This window comes from Pongo abelii, chromosome 1 (genome assembly GCF_028885655.2).
Source record: "Pongo abelii isolate AG06213 chromosome 1, NHGRI_mPonAbe1-v2.0_pri, whole genome shotgun sequence".
NCBI classification, from domain to species: domain Eukaryota; kingdom Metazoa; phylum Chordata; class Mammalia; order Primates; family Hominidae; genus Pongo; species Pongo abelii.
Genome location: NC_071985.2, coordinates 174535854 through 174555504, shown reverse-complemented (window position 1 = coordinate 174555504; position 19651 = coordinate 174535854). Strand labels below are relative to the sequence as shown.

At 45.7% G+C, this 19651-nt stretch overlaps 1 protein-coding gene and 1 long non-coding RNA gene across 3 annotated transcripts in view; one reads left to right on the top strand and one right to left on the bottom strand.

Moving 5' to 3' along the window:
• Positions 1-844: 844 nt before the first annotated feature.
• TACSTD2 (tumor associated calcium signal transducer 2) overlaps positions 845-19651 on the bottom strand; it is a 41818-nt gene continuing 23011 nt past the window's right edge. For both annotated transcript variants that reach the window (XM_063712176.1, XM_002810766.5), the window contains one exon: positions 845-2979. In XM_063712176.1, coding sequence (XP_063568246.1) covers positions 1610-2581 — 972 coding nt within the window. In that variant the 5' untranslated portion in view covers positions 2582-2979 and the 3' untranslated portion in view covers positions 845-1609. The remainder of the gene's footprint in view (positions 2980-19651) is intronic.
• Positions 1725-19651, top strand: part of LOC134759507 (uncharacterized) — a 134275-nt gene continuing 116348 nt past the window's right edge. The window contains exon 1 of the long non-coding RNA XR_010135779.1: positions 1725-1801. This is a non-coding gene — a long non-coding RNA (uncharacterized LOC134759507). The remainder of the gene's footprint in view (positions 1802-19651) is intronic.

The window sequence follows — 19651 nt, the reverse complement described above, 5'->3', positions numbered from 1 at the left end:
ACATTAATATAAAAATCACTGGGTGCAGTGGCTCACACCTGTGATACCAGCACTTTGGGAGGCTGAGGCAGGTGGATCGCCTGAGGGCAGGAGTTCAAGACCAGCCTGGCCAACATGGTGAAACCCTATCTCTACTAAAAATGCAAAAATTAGTTGCGCATAGTGGCGGGCACCTGTAATCCCAGTTACTCAGGAGGCTGAGGTAGGAGAATCGCTTGAACCCAGGAGGTGGAGGTTGCAGTGAGCTGAGCTCACTCCACTGCCCTGCAGCCTGGACAACAGAGCAAGACTCCATCTCAAAAAATATATGTAATAAGTAAAAGTCTTAGGAAAACAACCTGTGCACACCCAGCAAAAGCATAGGGCCCACTGCAGACTGGCTCTAATTATGTGGGAAAGTCATTTAATCTTAGAGCCTCAAAGCTTTGAGATGAAGTGATTTGCTCAAAGGCTAAATGGAAATAGTACCACCTACTTCAAAGTAGGGCTGGGATTCAAAAGAGATACAGCTCTTGAACTAGAGTTTTCTGTCTCCATTGGTGATAAGCCTTGTTTAGAGATGACCAAAGACTGGCACTTTTTCATAAAAGCAGCTAGTTTTAGCTTCCTCCCTCATGCTCACCCTCCTGCAGTTTGAAGTTTCCAAATAATCTTATTTAGAAAGAATAGCATTTTACACTGGCCAATTAGGATATCTTAGGACACACCAGAGTAGCAACATGAAACACCCACTTTTGGGGGGGAAAAAAAGTGTTATAATTTGAAATAAAAAAAAAAATACAAGTCTTGGGAAATTAGAGACCAAAGTGATAGAAATCTGGAGGGACTTTTCACAAACGCCAACTTTTGATTTGTGCCTTTCCCATATTTTATTAAATTCATGTTTTATTAAAAAAAATCACAGCAACATTATCAAAGACAACATATGTACAAACATTTTACAAAAAAAGAACATTACCAATATCAGTGGTAGTAAGGGCAAGTTGAAGAATAAATAGACAGAGTTTCCGGGCAGTGTCTGTCCTCAAAGACATCTAAACTGCGTTCAGGCAGCTGAAACAGGCTTCTTTCCCGGTGACAAGCACATGTGGTCAGTAATACAAACGATGGTAAATGAGGCTACTACATAGGCCCAATTAACAAACTCCTCTTCTCCTGGGGTAGGCCATGATACAAGTGGAACTCATCAAATAATTTAAACCCAAGGCGATAACAACGCTATTTCCCATCTAAACTCATTTAAGCCTTCACAATGTCGCAATGGATTCAGTTACTTGCAAACGATCCCGGGTTGTAATACAGATACTTGTTTTTTACACACAATGCTGTGCCATCCCCTTACTTTCACTGCCCCAGTCAGGTTTCTTGTTGTTGGACCGAAAGGGGATACATTTTAGAAATGCTTCCTTCAAGACAGAAGTGAGAAAGAAAGTCGACCCTGAGGCCAGGATCTATTAAACCTGGTGTGTGCGCAAAAGACAGGGGGAAGGCAGGAATTTGAAAGGATAAACGTCTCCTTTGCGCCGAGGAATCAGGAAGCGTGACTCACTTGGGTCTGGGACGATACTGAAATCCGGTACCCCACCCCATCCCCTGCCCCGCCGGGTACCTACAAGCTCGGTTCCTTTCTCAACTCCCCCAGTTCCTTGATCTCCACCTTCTTGTACTTCCCCGACTTTCTCCGGTTGGTGATCACCAGGACGGCCATGCCGGCGACGAGGGCCACCACGACCACCACGATGACGGCGATGAGGCCGGCGGTGAGGCGCTTCATGGAGAACTTCGGGGGGATCTCGTCCAGGTAATAGATGAGCGTGCGCTCCACCTGCAGGGGTTCTCCGCGCACGCGCAAGTCCAGGCCGCCGCGGCCCTGGAATAGAGACTCTCCCTTGATGTCCCTCTCGAAGTAGTAGGCGGCATCGCCGATATCCACGTCACCGGCGGCCTTCTGCGACGTGTTCTGCCGCAGCTCGACCTGGATGGTGGGCTGCTCGTAGTGCACGGCCGCCACGAACTTCGGGTGCAGCCGATAGCGCTCGCGGAAGAGCCGCCTGAGCTCGGCGTCCAGGTCCGAGTGGTTGAAGGCGCCGGCGGTGGGGCGGTGGCGCAGGTCAATGAGGATGTGGTGGGTGCGCACCAGCTCATCGCAGCGCAGGCTCAGGTCGCCCTTGTCCGTACGGCGCACGCCCACCGAGTTCACGCACCAGCACACCGACGTCTGGTTGCACTGGCGCGCCTTGAAGCGGCCCTCGGGGTCGCAGTCGGGGTCGTAGAGGCCATCGTTGTCCACGAGCGCGTGCTCACTCGGCCGCACCAGCGTGCGGGCGTTCTTGGGGGCGCTCATGCGCGCCTTGAGCAGCAGACACTTGGAGGTCAGCGTGGAGCAGTCGACCGCCACGCCCGAGCCCAGCACGCGGCACTGGCAGCGGCCGCCGGGGCCGTCGGGGCTGCACACGGTCATCTTGTTGGTGGGACACGTGCAGTTGTCCTGCGCGGCCGTGTGGCCGGTCACCGCCGCCAGCACCAGCAGCAGCAGCGGCAGCCGCAGCGGTGGCGGCGCGAGGCCGGGGCCCCGAGCCATGGTGGGGCGGAGGAACGCGAACCGGACGCGGGCGGATGAGGCGCGGGGACTCGGTGGGGCTTGGGCTCCGGCGTCTGGGATGGTCTGCAGGCGTCTGCCGCCCGGCCGCTCCCTCCGGCTCTTATACTCTGCCCGACCTGCCCGGCTGGTTCCACCACCGACCGTCCCCACTGGTATTTGGGTGACACATCCCGCCCCCCTCCCCGTCCCACGGAAGGCCAAGCCGGCCCTGCGCCGCCCGCGATAGGATCAGAGCAGGGAAGCTGCTCCCGCCTCCTCCGGACCGAAAGCCGGGGAGGGGAGAACCGATACTCACCTGCAGGCTTCTGGGGACCCGCCCTCGGCGCGGCCTCCTGCTCCAGACCTGGCGCGTCCGGGCCGCTCTCCCGGCAGAAAGTCTAAAGAGTTTCATTGCAAAGTGTGGCTCGCGACTGTCGCGCTCTCCTCTATCCGCGACTCCCTTTTCGTTCTTTCCTAGCCCCTAGCCCTCCCTTAATTTCTCTCACTCCCTCTCTGTCCAGTTCTCACAGTAGCACACGTTTATATAGTTTACAGTTCACAAACATTATCTCATCCTCACACCAGTCCTGACAGGCAGGGACTATCAGACCCATTTTATAGGTGATGCTGATGAGGCTTAAAGACCTGAAGTCACACTGCTATCAACTTCCTCATATTTCTGAGAGGGGTCTTTGGCACCCTGCCTAGGAGTGATGAGACCTTAAATAAAATGTTTGTGAACACGAAGTGACACAGAATCTGAAGGGAAGTTAGGGAAGCAGTTCTGTTACTCACCATATCAAGGGTAAAACACAGGTATCCTGGCGTCCAAAGGGTTAAAAGTTCTGTTAAACACTAATTTTCTGTACCTCACACAAGCGCACACACACAGGCGCACATGCACATAATATTTATTTGTGCACTGGCTATAAAGGGACAAACAGGAACAAATTCTTAAAGAGCCAGCAAGACTGTAAAGAGTTTTTTGTACAATTTGATTCTAACACAGCAAATCATTGCTTTTCTTTTCCTGTATCCCACGTAAGTAGCTGACCCATGTAAATAATGAAAGAATGGAGCCTGTGAGAAATTGCTTGTCTGCCACTGTGTGGCTACTTTCATGGCATACAGGGGTTGCAATCTCTTTTTGAGTCATTGAGAAAGTCTAGAGTTTCAAAGCTGTGGTAAAATTAACAATAATTAGCAAGCTATAATTATTCCCAGGTCCTCCATCAAAGCACATTTTATATGTTCAGCATTTAATGTGCACCACCAGTCGTGCAAGGGTGTTGTTTAGCAGATGAAAGCCAGCTGGGCCTCTGTCCCATTAATTTTCACGCAATTCCTGAGGCAGGAAGATTGAAATATATTCTGCCCTGACAGATACGGGAAGCAGAGACGTGTGAGGGACAATTTCTTTCTTTTTTTTTTTTTTTTTTTGAGACGGCGTCTCGCTCTGTCACCCCCAGGCTGGAGTGCAGTGGCACGATCTCAGCTCACTGCCAGCTCCACCTCCCGGATTCACACCATTCTCCTGCTTCAGCCTCCTGAGTAGCTGAGACTACAGGTGCCCGCCACCACGCCCGGCTAATTGTTTTGGTATTTTTAGTAGAGACGGGGTTTCACCGTGTTAGCCAGGGTGATCGCGATCTCCTGATCTCGTGATCCGCGTGAGGGATAATTTCTTATCCACAAACATGAGGAATTGTGGGATAGTCCTTTGCTGTCTATCCCCACTGTCTCTGTTCAGGTCTTCCTTGGACAGATATCTGAGTCAGATTCTAGCTTCTTTTCCCCTCTCCGACCTCGGTCCACCCTGCATCCAAGAAGTCTTTCTAAATCAGAAGTCTGTGCCCATCTCCTCTCTGTTAAGTACAGAGTGAGGGGGTGCTCTTGGCTCTCCAGATAAAATTCATGCTTCTTATATTAGCCTTTAAGATCATTCCTATATGATGTTATAGGCAAGCTACATCCTGTGCCTTAGTTTTGTCATCTGTAAAATGGAGATAATAAAAGTACCTACCTTACAAGGTAGGTTTTATAATTAATGCAGATAAACTGCTCTGAAGAGTATCTGTTCTAACAGTATCTGCGCATAGTAAGCGACGGATAGATGTTAGCTGCTGTCATTTATCATTATCGTTGTCGTCGTCATCATCATCATGCTCCTGCCAACCTCTCCAGCACTCCATATGTTTTCAAGCCTTTGCAAAGTCACCTACCTGGAGTCTCCCTTTCTTTATTTAGTGCATAATTGTGTTTTTCTACTCAGCTCTTGAGACACCTCCAAGACACCTTCCCTAATAAGGCCCTCCCTGTTACACTCAGGGATATGCCTCTCTATTCGTTCCTAATCTCAGACATACTGGGATGGCAACATTAACTTTTCTGGGCTTTTGTCCTCCCATCTGTCAAATGGGCAAAATACAGCCTGTTTCATAGATTATGCTGAGAATCATATACAAAGAGATGAGATGGTAGATGCCAAAGCTTTGTAAACTCTAAGACTCTGTAAAAATATTAGATTTCACTTTTATTTCTAAAATATATATACCCTCTTCTTGCTTTTCCGGGTATTGACTAGGTAGTCGCAATGCTCTATAACTAGCAGAGTTCTCTATTTGCCATTCCATCAGGTCCCAGGCTGGCAAGAGGAAAGCTGATGAGAGAGGGTTCTTAGGGCTGAGGAATTTGTATGATGGTGTCATTGACTACCAAGCTAGAACAGCCCCACATGGGTGGTACTGGGGCTAGTGCTCTGAGGCCTCCAAGTCTTTGCTTCTTCCAATTATATTAGGTACAGAGAGGACAGGAATAGAAGGGGCCCAGCCTCAATATCTTCTGGGGAAGTTCGAGTAAGCCAAAGATGACCTCCTAATCCCCTCCCCCCGCCGACTCCACTTGCTTAAATTCTCTGGTTCTGCCAGGCTTTCCCCAACAGCACGCAAAGACCACAATGAGTTTATTATGTAAACACAGTCTCAGCTGTGATTCTCCCTTTTCCCTTCGTCCTTTTTCTGCCAAGTTCTGCAAAATAGCGTGTATTAGCTTTGTCTCTTTTTATTTATTTATTTATTTATTTATTTATTTATTTATTTATTTATTTTTGAGACAGAGTTTTGCTCTTGTCACCCAGGCTGGAGTGCAGTGGCATGGCCTCGGCTCACTGAAACCTCCACCTCCCGGGTTCAAGTGATTCTCCTGCCTCAGCCTCCCAAGTAGCTGGGATTACAGGTGCTCAACACCATGCTTGGCTAATTTTTGTATTTTTAGTAGAGACGGGCTTTCACCATATTGGCCAGGCTGGTCTCAAACTCCTGACCTCAGGTGATCCTCCCGCCATGGCCTCCCAAAGTGCTGGGATTACAGGCGTAATCCCACCACACCTGGCCTGTATTTTTTTATTTTAATTTAAAAAATATTTAACACAAGCATTTCAGGCTTGTCAAGTGTTTATGAGGGGCGGGAAGCACATATAACCACTGTGTGTAGCCCCAGCACCAGAATATTAGGCACTAAGTAATGTTTATTGGATTAATACTGAGTTGTGCCCAGAATGCTTCAATATCGATATATTCTCCTAGGAGTGTTCATGTGGACCATTTCAGTACTTCTTTCCTTGTCTAAGCCTCACCACCTGCCCCAACCATGAATCTCTGTCCCTACCCTAACCCACCCTCCAAACACCCAATTTCAAGGAAGACTGGGTAATGATGCTCTTATTGTCATTTTTGCCCAATCCTTAACTTTTGTCAGCCTTGTGCCTGCAAGGATGAAGGATATGATCTGAGGACGCCAAGAGCAGCCAAAGATTCTGTAAGCAAGTGTGTAATGTAGTTGAAAGAAAATGGACCTTGGATCCAGTGAGACTTAGGCTCAAGTTTTGGCTTCACACCACTCACTGCTGTGTGTTTTTCAGCAAGTTGTTTCAGCACTCTGCCCCTCAGCTTCCTTAACTGTAAAATGCGGGTAACAGGGCCTACACTGCATCAATGCCTGTGAAAACGATGATTTCCCACCTTGTAATTAAGAACACATTTTTCCCCATTGAACTTCACACTTCAGCTATTCTTGTGCTCTTTGATAAACTCTTGGTGATAATCTGATTCTCCTTGGTATAAGACCAATACCAGCATGTGAGTTTTATATTAAAGGGTATGATATATAAAAACAAAACATAAAAATAAAACTGTTTGATTAATTAAAAATAAACAGCATTTACCATCAAGAATTATTTTAATGATTCCAGATAAAGAATATAAAATACTCAAGATAATGTTTGGTATGTGCTAAGTAAAATAATCTTAGCTATTATTATCAGCCGTCTCAGGAATGTGAAGATGCTTTAAGATCATTAAGGGGTTCTTCACAAGGCCAGTGATTATGGGGACTGCTGAAGATCAAGTCCAGGGAGCTGAGTGCTAGGCAGGAGAGCAGCCCAAGAGCCCCCACCATCCCCTGACCTCCAGGATGCAGCAATATGGAGAGTATGTAGATGCAGATAGTGCTTTAGTATGTTTGCCCCCATTATCTGCTGGGATCCCTGCAGCACCTCTGGGGGTTAGGCAGAGAAGATATTATTATCCCTATTTTATAGATGTGGAAGCAGAGGCCTTGGGGGAAGGGAAGGATTTGTCCATGGTCACATGCTTATAAAAGGTGAGGTCAGGCCTAGAAACCAGGTCTCCTGACTGCAAATGTATATAGAAATTAACAAAGATGGAATTAACAAGGGGTTGAAAGAGCTTAGAGACTCATCTCATGTTTCTCAGGTTTTCTTTTACTTTTCATTCCTTCCCTTAATTGTACAAATATTTTTAGGAATTTCTTCTTTCAAGAAGAATGATTAAATAATTTATTTTCTGGGACACAACTGTGAGCCCACAGCTGAAGACCCTAATGCCCAGTGCTATGCAGGGAGGAGTCCGTACTCTTCTTTCTAGCCTGACCACCATCAGCTTCAGCCTCTTTTAAGGAGCTCCTTTTGAGACAGTGGGCAGTGCTGGAGGGCCAGACTTTCCTTTTCTCCTCAGCGGAAGCTTGCAGTCCTAGAAGAAGCAGGTAACTCTTCAGCCAGAATACAGATAATGCAGAGAGAGAAGTTGGTTGTGGTGATTGTTAATTCAGGCTGGAGGAAGGAAGCCCCAAGAAACAGAACATAGAAAAGGAAGCTGGACAGGGTCCAGAGTGTAGAGATGTGGAGAACAGAATAGACAAGGGCTACACAACTGTATCTTCAGTGGTTCATTTCTTTAAAAATGTGATTTAAGTATTTCAAAATACTAGAAATCAAGAGCTAGGGAATGGGTACACTCTCCATATTTTGTTTGCTTAAAATGTTTGTAATAAAAAAATTCACATCAATTCCTCAAAGTAAGTTTTGGAGGAAGTATTTGGGAGTAATATTTTCTGTTTTTGCTTCCTCTTATCTTTTTCTCCATTTCTGTAGTTATTTTTATTAATATAAGCTGTCATTTATTGATCATCATATTATGAATTCCTTGTAATTCCCCCAGCAAGCCTAAAAAATAATTACTCTTGTCCCCATTCACCTGATCAGGAAGCTGAGGCTTAGGGTCCCATAGTTAGAAATGAGTCCAGGAAGGATCTGAGCCCAAGTCTGGTGACTGGGACATTTTTCCATTGCACAGTTTAGTCTCTCGTTGATGGGTCTTGAATAAACGAGAGAGGTCGAAGATGTTCTGCTGGTAAACTGGGTGTGGTCTGGGTCCTGGCTGCCCAGGGAATGTTTGATCTTTTCACTTTTCTGGGAAGACAACACGTTTCTGTTTGTGCTCGCTCATTTGGGTGGGCGAAAGAAACCTCTCAGTTTCTTTCAGGAGAGGTTGCCTGTGATGTGAACAGTTCTGCTTGGTTTTTGTGGTTCGTCTGGATTTGAAAAGTGACTGCAGTTTCACCTTACAAGTGTGTGTCATGGTTTCATTTAAGAATCCTGCCCATCATCTTCTCTTCATGGTGTCCTTGTTCTGAATTGCAAACCATAAATGGCCTCCTTCTCATTCTGGTCTCTTCATCTAGGGGCAGTCAGCTTCTCCTGTAAGGGCTTTACACTCCGGGGAAAGCCAGTAAAACACTCAATGACTTTTAATTTCACTGGGCCCAACAGCTTCCGGAGAGATTTGGCAACAAATAAAGAGAGATTGGGAAACCTTCTCCCTACATTCCTGAGGCAGCCACAATGCTTGAACCCCACACTGATGAGTCACGGTGCTTCCTTTCCCAGAGCTGGCCCGGTGATGTATGATGCCCTGTTAAGGGGGTGTGGAGGTGTGTGCTGTTTTTAACCACTTTCAGCTGTCCTCGAGATAAGCGCAGCTGTTGAGAGGTCTTAAGTGAGCTGCTGCTACTGACAAATTCGTCTGCCTTTCTGGACAGTCCTGATCTAAGTGATGCTCCTTAGAGTTATCAAAAGGGGTCTTAGGGGACATGTATTCCAGTCTCCCACCCAAAGAGAGGTATCTCAGAATGCTAAACAGGTGCTTGTAGGCTACATGTGATGATGAAACATCCTTCCCTCCCCACAAGACAACCCATTCCAGTCCCAAGCAGCTTTACTAAGAAGTTCATCATAATTAAGGAAATTCAGTGCCTCTGTAATTTTCACAAACTGATCTAAATTTCTACTCTTGGAGCAAGAAAGAGTAAGTAATGTTCCCCTTTCCCTCCTTGGTTCCTCAGGAATTTGAAGCCAGTTCTCCTGTCCCCAGACTTTCCCCTTTCCTGCTCTCTCCTTGCCTCTTCCATTGCCTTTCTCTAGTGGAACGTCCCTATCCCGTCATCCTTCCTCCTGTGCCAACCTCACACCCTTGGTCGTGGCGGGCACCATCTCCACCAGTGGCCCAGCCCAGCAAATGACATTATGAGAGATACCAGCAGAGGATTCTAGGGAAGCTTTGAGGAGATTTTACTCCTGTTGTCTTGCCTTTCTACTCCCCTGTCTAGGAAGGCAGGAGTAACCCTAACAGCCCCTTACCTATCTACCAATTTCCTCTTTTCTAGGAACAGATGGTTTCTGGGCAATACTTACAATAAATATCTACACTGTATTGAGAGCCTATTACCAGCCAGCAACTCGACATGTGTTTCCTCTATCCCTATAACATCTAAAGGGAGTGGGTTTTGTTATTCTCACTTTACAAATAAGGAAACAGGCAGAAGGGCACTTGTCTAAGAATACACAAATAGTAAATGGAACAGCTGGAATTCACATTCTTTTCTAAACATATTTTAGAGACAGGATCTCTCTCTGTTGCCCAGACTAGAGTGTGGTGGTGCAATCATAACTCACTGCAGCCTCAAACTCCTGAGCTCAAGTAATTCTCCCACCTCAGCTTCAAGTAGCTAGGGCTTCAGGTATGTGCCATTGCACACAGCTCACACCCCTTTTTGCCTGGTTCTGAGATTATGCTTTTTCTGTGACATCATGCTGCTACAGACCATATAAATTTCCTGAACCCAACATGTTTAAAACTCCAGCACAGTGGTATAGAAGTTCACTGGTATACAAGTTCAAGTTATACCCTAACCTCTCTTACTCCTGCTGAATCAGAACATCAAAAATGGCCTCTCAAGAGAATCCAAGTAAGGATAAGGCTTTGATTTTATCCGACAACTTACTATCTTTAGATTGTATGGATAGTAAGTTTTGCTATCTTCTCCTTTTGGGAAGACAGACAAGTATTATGGACACTGCAGATGAATACAGTACAGTCTAGTGCAGGTGAATTTTGTTTTGTTTTGTTCAAAACAAGAAAGCAGGACAGAACCTTTCAGTCTCCCTGGTAGAAGATGCTCTCCTTAGCTCTTGTGCTGCCCCTCCCACCGACATTAATACCCAAGCTACATCCCTGGCATGGCTTACCCTCCTGCTCCTCCCTGCGCCTGTTCCTGTCCATCTCAAGACATCTCCAGTCACATCGGTCCGGGCTGAGTGTGCTGAGGGGCTCAACTGCACTCCTACTCTCAGCCGTTATGAGTCACAAGACTCACACCAGGGATGGAAGTAGAGGCGAGGAGGAGTGGGAGAGAGGAAAAGTTCAGAAGTCTAGGAAGAATGAGGCAGGCAGGAAAGAGGAGACTTCATTGTTCTCTGATTCTGGGATGTGTGGGCCCAAGACAAAGGGCAAGAAAGTCCTTGTTGTTCCTCTGACCTTAGTGGGATGTAAGAAAATGGATTAATTTCTTTGGGTTCATGTGAGAAGTCCTGGCTTTGTCAGCTGATCTTCAACTAGCATCTTTCAAAGCATGACTGATGGGAAAATGAGGACTGCCCTCAAAAGCTTCTCCAAGATCATGGGAGGCTGCCAATTGGAAGGTACCAGAAACCAACACAACTAAATTGCTCAGCACCCTGAACCTCTTTCCCTACCCACACTACTGATTTTTCATATACTTTCCAGCCTTCTATGCATCCATCTCTTCAGCTAGGCAGGCAGGCAGGCAGGCATCCTCACTGAGTGCCTCCCAGGTGCCAGGTCTGTATTGGGCTGAGGGGGTACAATGGCAAGTTACACCTAACCCCTGGCTCCATGGAGCTTACAGTCCACATAGCAACTACCACCTAGTGGGAGTTTAGTACATATTTGTTAAATAAATAACATGGAAACATATGAATAACTACAATTTGAATTTATAAACCATATCTCCTGTCCTCTCCACTTATACTGATGATTTATCTAGAGGTGCAGGTTACATCAGTAGAAAAACCTCACTGGCTCTTAAGGTTGTCTGTTTTTCTCATTTTTTAAAGGTAATGAGTATGTAGCAATTTGGAGGTGGGAGCAAATACAATCCAGTAGATAACATTTGCATTTTAAAAGACATCTGAAATAAATAACATTTGGGCAGAAAAGACAACCTAAAGAGATAGCACATGAGGAAAAAATCCAAATAAATAACATCGAAGAATGTTAAGGCTGGAGATAGCCTTCCAAGAAAGCTAGTCCAGTAGTTCCAATCTGTTTTGAGTCACAGAATCCATTTCTGAAGACAGTGATAGATTCTCTCTTCAAATAAATGCAACTGTGCACAAAGACAGTATATTTTGCACAGATTCCAGTGTCACAGACTCCCTGAAATTCATTTCAAGGACCTTCCTGACCTCAGTTTTAAATTTCTGGTGGGACTCATCACCTTCATCTCACTTAACAGGGACAGTGAAATGACTTGCTCAAGATCATCAGCCAGTTAGTGAAAACATTAGGCAGTTTGGTCTTAAGAAGGAACTCAGAAACCAGTTGCCTGAGTTCAAATTTTGCCTTTGCCATTTACTAGCGATTTGACCTCAATAAATCATTTAAACTCGCCCTGCCTCTATTTGCTCATCTGTAAAATGGAGATAATAATAGTTAACCTACTTCACAGAGTTATTGTGAGGATTAGGAGTTAATCCATGTTAAAAAAAAAAAAAAAAAGTTGGAGCAGGGGTTGGTTAGCAAACTAGTTAGTTAGAGGCTAGATAAACAATTTAGGCTTTGTGTGCTAAGGATCAAAATTCAAGATGAGACTGGGTGCAATGGCTCATGCCTGTAATCCCAGCAGTTTGGGAAGCTGAGGCGGGCGGTAGCTTGAACCCAGGAGTTCGAGACCAGCCAGGCAACATGGCAAAACCCTATCTCTACAAAAACTTCAAAATTTAGTCAGGTGTGGTTGTGTGTGCCCGCGGTCCCAGCTACTTGGGAAGCTGAGGTGGGAGGATCACTTAGGCCCGAGAGGTCGAGGCTACAGTGAGCCGTGTTGGCGCCACTGCGCTCCAGCCTGGGTGACAGAGCAAGACCCTGTCTAAAAAAATAAATAAATAAAAAATAAAAATGAAAAAAAAATTCAAGATAATTATGAAGTACTTATATAATTATTTAACAATGTAAACAACATGTCGGCCAGGCTCAATGGCTCACACCTGTAATCCTAGCACTTTGGGAGGCCAAGGAGGGTGGATCACTTGAGCTCAGGAGTTTGAGACCAGCATGGACAACGTAACAAAACCCCATCTTTAAAAAAATCCAAAAATTAGCCCAGCGTTGTGGCATGTGCCTGTAGTCACAGCTACTCGGGAGGTTGAGATGGGAGGTTGGCTTGAGCCCAGGGGGCAGAGGTTGCAGTGAGGTGAGTTGTGATTGTGTCCAGCCGGGTGACACAGCCAGACCCTGTCTCAAAATTTAAAAGTGTCTCAGCCCGTGGATCACACAAAAAGAATTTGGCCAGTGTAGTTTGCTGACCCTTAGCTTAAAGCAGCACCTGGCACACAATAAATGCTCAATAAATGGTAGTTTCTATTATCCAAATCAGGGCTCTTTCAATTGCTCTGAACTGCTTATGCTCTATGTAACATAAATAACAGGAAACAAGGTGCTGGCTGACCAACTTAGCCAACCTGTTTGTTTATACACAAGCCAAAGTTACCAAGATGTAACACGTCTCTCTGCTCCTCCCTGTATCAGAGCCTTCCTATTCACGTCCTGCTCCAGTAGGTAAAGCAGCCAGTGCTCTAACTGTTCTCAGGAAAGCCTCAAGTCAGGTGCCATATGAAGGCAGGTGGGAGGAGCTGGAATGGTTTCTGGGCAGAGGTAGAGACCGGAGAAGGAGAGAGGGGCCCATCCCACAGCTCTGAGGTGTCCCAGACTCTGGGATAGCTGTGCTATCTTCCAACTGTGGCATCCTGGCCACATCCTGCCTCCTGAACCTGTAGAAGGCCAGTTCTGTCCATCAGCCACCTCCTGCTACTTTAGAGCAGTCCTGCCTGGGGCAGATCCAGACATAAATTCAACCACAGTTCTGAGTTAGAAGGGACCCCATCATCTACTTCCAATCACCCCATTTTACCAATAGGAAAATTAAGGCCTGGGTTGGAGAAGTGACTTGTCTGAGGCCACATAGCAGGCACAGTTATGCTGGGATTAAAAACCCAGGCTCCTGCCTCCCAAGCCAGTGCTTTTTTCTTGCCTGAGTTCCTGTAGGTTTCTGTTTGGTGCATAATGGAAATACCAGCGGAGTCGTCTGGTGCAGTTTTTTATGCTTATCAGAGAGTAGCTGGATTTGACCTAGATACAGCCCTCTTCAGAGGGTATTCTCTGTTTATCAACGTTCCTTGAGCTCCTTCTATGTGCCAGGCTGTATGCTGAGCACAAAAGATGAAAAGAGAGCCAATGTCTTCTTTCAAAGGCTCAGTTTACAACTGGGTGTGATTATTGTTTCTCATTGGTTGGTTTGTATGTTTGTTTGTTCATTCAACAAACATTATTGAGCATATACTTTGTGTCAGGCATGGCACTAGATGCTGGGACTAAGCATTAGTAAAGTCTCTGCCTTTGTGAAAATTATGATCTAGTGAGAGAGATACACAATAATGAAATAAACACAGAATAGTATTCACATAGGTGTTTGAAAACAAGTTCTCCAGGAGAAAAAAGAAAGTACCCTAATTTGTAGCCTTTGGTGATTTTCAAGTAGCTAGTCAATGGCAAAGTCAGGATTTGAACTCAAGCAACTGGTTTCTGAGTTCCTTCTTAAAACCAAATTGCCTAATGTTTTCATTAACTGGCTGTGTGACCTTGAACCAGTCATTTCACTATCCCTGTTAAGTGAGATGAAGATGATGAGTTCCATCAGAGATTCTAAATTGAGGGCAGGAGGGGGCTTAGTGTACTCTCCCTGTGACCAATTTCAAGCTGTCAACATGGTGTCACTGAGTGCCAATTTGGGAGTGATTCACACAGTTGGCTCTTGCAGCTCTGTATTGCATGGGCCCTAGACAGATGACAAGTGCTCTGAAGGAAAAGAAGCAGGTTACGGGGTGGGAGAGTGAGGGAGGCTGTGCTATCTCAGATTGGCTGGTCAGGCAGGACTTTCTGAGGGGCAAGATTTGAACAGAGACCTGAATGAAGTAAGGAAGCCAGATATTTAGTGAATATTTAGGAAATGAGCATCCCAGGCAGAGGGAACAACACGTGCAAAGGCCCTGAGTCAGGACTGTGCTTAGCCCTTTGAGGAATGGTGAGACCAGTCTGCAGTGAACACAGGATTTAGGGGAGCACACAGAGGGGGAACTTGAGTTCAACAGGTATGTGCAGCAGTAGTGAGGGCAAGAGTTGTTAGCTAGACAAAGGGATGATATTTGCAGGGAATCTTAAAACACGAGGACAGGTTTAACCAGAAGGGTTGGAGTTTGGGCAGAAATGGAAAGAGAAGAGAGGTCTGGAAAGAAAGAATGGTGTGAGCAAAGGTGCCAAAGGTTGGAACAGAGTAATATGGCTGGGGAATTGGGAGCATATGGCCAGTCAAGCCTGCACGGGTAAGTAACAGCCACGTCGTGAAGCTAGTGATAGTTTTTCACCCGGGATAGACATATAGGCAGGCATTTGTGGAGGATAAATTTGACAGGGAGACACAAAAGGCAAAGAGGCTACTCTGGAGGCTACTGGTACAGGATAGAAAGGATGGATGAGTGCCTGATTTAGGGAAGAGAGAAAAGGATGGACATGGAACAATAACCTCATGTCTCTGTAATGGTTTACACTAAGGGCTTTCATGCATGCCATTGCTTCTCATCTTCACAACAGACCTGCGAGGTACATGGGATATGTGGTGTGGTGGGTTCAAGATGGTGGAAAATCTTTGACACTCCTCCCTTCACTTCCCCTTGAATCTGGGCTGGGCCCGTATCTCATTTATAGCCACTAGAATGTAGCAGAAGTGACACAAAGGGACTTCCAAGGCTAGGTCAGAGGTAACCATTTTGTTTCTGCCTTGGCATCTTGGCATGCCTGCTCTATGGGAAGCCAGCTGCCTTGTGAGAAGTCTGACTACTCTAAGAAGAAGTCCCAGCTAGAGACGACACATGGCAAGAGAGGTGTCCAACCAGTCTCCAGACTTTCAGGCTTCCCAGCCCAGGTGAGTAAAAAAGCCACCTTGGACATCAAGCCCAGTCAAGCCTTTGGATAAGTCCAGCCCCTCGGGCCATCTGACTGCAGCTGCGCTAGACCCCAAGCAAGAACCACCCAGCTGAGTCCAGTCAACACGAACCCTGAGAGGTGATAATTGTTGTAAGCCATTAAGGTTTAGGGTGGTTTGTGGATGCCACAATAGATAATCAGAAGACACCTGATATTATCCCCATTTTAGATGGGGAACTGAGGCTCAGGGAGATCACGAGGGCTTGTCCAAAGTCATATGGCTAATAAATGCTAGAGCCAGAGCCAAAATCCAGATGTGCTGACATTTAAAACTGCTGTTTGGACTTCTTTCTGCTCTGTCATTACCATCCTCTCCCATGCCCTAGGCCCAGAAATGTTGGGGAGGGAGGGAGCCAGCCATCTGAGTCTTTTTGCCAGCCCAAAGGAGAGGTCTACTCATGCCATTTATAGCAGCCCAGTTCTCAGGGGGGTTAGAGAAGTGTGTCCCCTCCAGCATCCTGATGCCCAAAGGGTACTCCCTTCTGGCATGTCCCCATGTTCTCCCTCTCTCTATTCAAGTCCTTCTGTCAACCAGCTGTCCCCTTGGGAATGAAGAAACTCACATTTACAGAGCATCATCTGCCTAAGGATTTTTACATGATGTTAGCTCATGCAATCCATACAGCATGAATACCAAGTAGATACTGCCACAATTGGCGGGAAACTGAGGCTTAGAGGGGAAGACCTTTGCCCAGACTCACACAGCAAGTGAGTTTCAGAGCCTGGATTTCAACCCGGATTTGTCTATTCTACCATCTGCATTCCTTTCACTGGAAGATGGGGCTAATGTTATGCAGACATGCCACCAGAGCATCTGATATGACACAGGTTCTCAGTGTATGCCACATTCCCTTCCTCTTCCCTCCCTCTATTTCTGCTCCATCCCAGAGAAATTCACAACCTGCCAAAAGGCAAGAGAAGTCCTTGATTAGAAAAATAAGACTCAGCAATTATTGAACTTTCTGTGATATAGGCTCAAGGATTATCTTATTCTCACAAACACAATGTGAATTTAGGTGCTATTAGCTCCACTTTCCATCTGATGAAGTCAAGGCTTAGACAGATAAGAAACTTGCCCAAGATCATACAGCTAGTAAGGGATGGATTCAAGATTGAAACCCTGGTGTTGTCCCTGAAGTTCATGCTCTTAAACAGCAAAGCCTGCCTCAGCCCCTGAACTGGGAGCTCCCATGCCAGCTGCATGCCTGGCAGCCTGCCTGATAGAGCAGGACTGGGCAGGGTGATTAATGAGGGGACCGACCTGGGGAAGGAATGAGGTCACATTCCAGGAGGCTGAGGCAAGGCAGTTCACGCATCACTTCAAAATACTCACTCTCTTGGAAAAATACTGGCAGGGTTGGATACTCATGCCAAATAAGAAAACTGGATATACAAAATGGATATTAGGACTGAGCATAGTATTCAACCTTCCAGGGCCATAGGCCTAAAGGGGACCAATTTCTCAGCCATGGGTCATTTCCTTCCAAGGATTCGTTCATGTCCTGCCCCCTTCCCATACCTATCCGTGGTCTCCGGAAGATCAGATGGCCTTCCCGCTGGCTTCCACCCCTCTTTGTATGTGACTTAAGCACAAAACACATTGTTATGAATAAATTCATTGACTTTAAAGATATTTTTTGGGCACCAACTTGATGTCAGGCACTATGCTAGGAGTAGTGAATATGACATATTAGTTACCCCCTTGGCCCTTACAATCTAGTGAGGAAGGTAGACATTAAACTGGAGATGAACATTTCAATAGATAAAGTATAGCATGCTATAGGAACTAACATTCTTCCTTTCTTCTTTCCCTCCCCCATTCCTCTCTTTTTCTATTTTTTCCTTCCTTCCAGAAATACTTATTAAGAACCTACTATGTGCTAGTATCAGTCGAGGTGCTAGAGGAGAAAGCAGTGAACAACAGAGATGCTTGCCCCCTTGGAGCATATATCCCAGTGATAACTGGGGAATTTGACCTGGGATAGGAACAACTTGTGAAGGAACTTTTGAGCCATGCCAGAGTCTGAACTTTATCTGGTTGGTAAAAGAGACCCTAAAATTGAATTTAGGCAAGGGAATAGTCTAAGCAGATTTGTGTTTCAGAAAAACCACAGGAAAACTATGGAGGATGAGTGGCAGGAAGTGAGACTGGAAGAAGCAAGATCAGATTGGAGGTTGCTGGGAGACCATGAGAGACACGGGTTGGTGCCCTAGACCAAGTGGGCTGTTGAGAAAGGAAGAGAGCCCCATAGCTCACTCCCACAGGGCGAGTAGTGATGATGGCACCTTGGACAGGATGGCAAAGTAGCACCTCTTCAAATTGATATTTAAAAAAAACATGGACACATCTATTTGGTGGGCATAGAGAGAAACAAATGACCTGTTATTAAAAATTGCATGCCCATTGCTTTATGTTAATTATGTGTACTGAAGATGACATTTCAAATCATTTGAATTGTCTTTCATTTCACAATTTCTCTGTCACTCATAGGAGGGTAGCAAACTGAGGCACCATGGGATGAGTCCATCTACCCTGCTGGAGAGACCACATGGAGAGGGAGAGGGGTCCCGCCAAGCCCAGCCCAGTCTCCACCTGTCCCCACCGGGGTGCCAGGCATGTGAGTGATGACATCCCAGGATCCTCAGACCAGACCAGCTGCCCCCCGAATACCGCTGAGTAGCCCCAGTCAAAGCTCTATGAAGCCTAAGTATCTCCAGGCTAAGCCCTGTCTGAATTTATAACCCATAAATGGTGAGATATAGTAAAATGATAGTATGTTCAAGCCAGTTTTGTTGTTTGCTGTTCAGCAATTGATAAACCAAACAGCCCCATTTGTTGACAGTCAAGCAACATCAAAGTTGACAAGCCCCTGCACCACCTGGAAGCCTTGTCATGTGATCCCCACAGAGGCCACTGAGGCTGAGTCTCCAGTGTCCATTACATCCCAGCTGATTGCTCTAAGTAAACCTTGCTAACATCATTCTCCTTGCCAGGTGGATATGGGAAGGTTTGAGACAATGTAAGCCCCTGTGTCATGAGGGGAGGCTCCTAAACACTCTAGTAAAAGATTTTTCATGGGTATCAGGTCTCTTTCTCTCCTTCACTGGATGTGAAAAAAGACATATATCCCAATTGCCATTAGCAGCCACCATCTGATTACAAGGGGAACTAGACTTGGGAAGAAACCAGTGCTATTGAGGGCAGAAGGGAGAGATGGAAAGAACCTAAGACCACAATGGTATCACTGAATCACTGAATCAACCAACCCTGAAGCCCACCCTACAGTTGGACAGGTGCTATGTGAACCAATTCTTAAGTTTCCAGCTTAAGCTAATTTGTGCAGGATTTTTTGCTTGCTACTCAAGGCAACCTACTTAATTTAATGCTATGGTTCCTTTCTGTGAAATATGGATGTTTAGTTGGTAAATTCAGTTTCTTAATTTCTAGTTTATCCTGAACTCAACCTACTCTCACTTGCTGTAGTTAAAGCCCTAGAATGGAGAATGAGAGAGAAATATTTTTGAGCCAGCTATCATTTGAACCATAAATTTGACTTACTACACAAAATCCATGAAGGCAGTGCCTCTAAACAGTAAGGGTGCTACCAATGAGTATTAATAGCAATAATTGTAAGAAGGATAACAAATAGCATGGAGGAGTTGCAATATGCCAAACATTGTTTTAAATACCATATGGATTACCTCATTTAATTCCCATAACACTTCCATGTGGTTAGAGATATTTTAATCTCCATTTTACAGAGTAGAAGCTGAGACAGGAAAAAATTAAGTTAATTTTTATCTAGGTCACACAGCAGCAAGTGGTGGAATTGGAATTTAAACTGAGAAAGTCTGACTCCTGAGCTCTGTCCCTTAACAACTATTCTAAACCAAGGTAGTAGTAACAAGGAAAGTAGTAGCACCAATAAAATAGATAAAAAGTGTTATAGATTTGTTAGTAAGAAAGGACGACTAGACCAGGCACGGTGGCTCACGCCTGTAATCCTACCACTTTGGGACACCGAGGTGGGTGGATCACAAGGTCAGGAGATCGAGACCATCCTGGCCAACATGGTGAAACCCAGTCTCTACTAAAAAA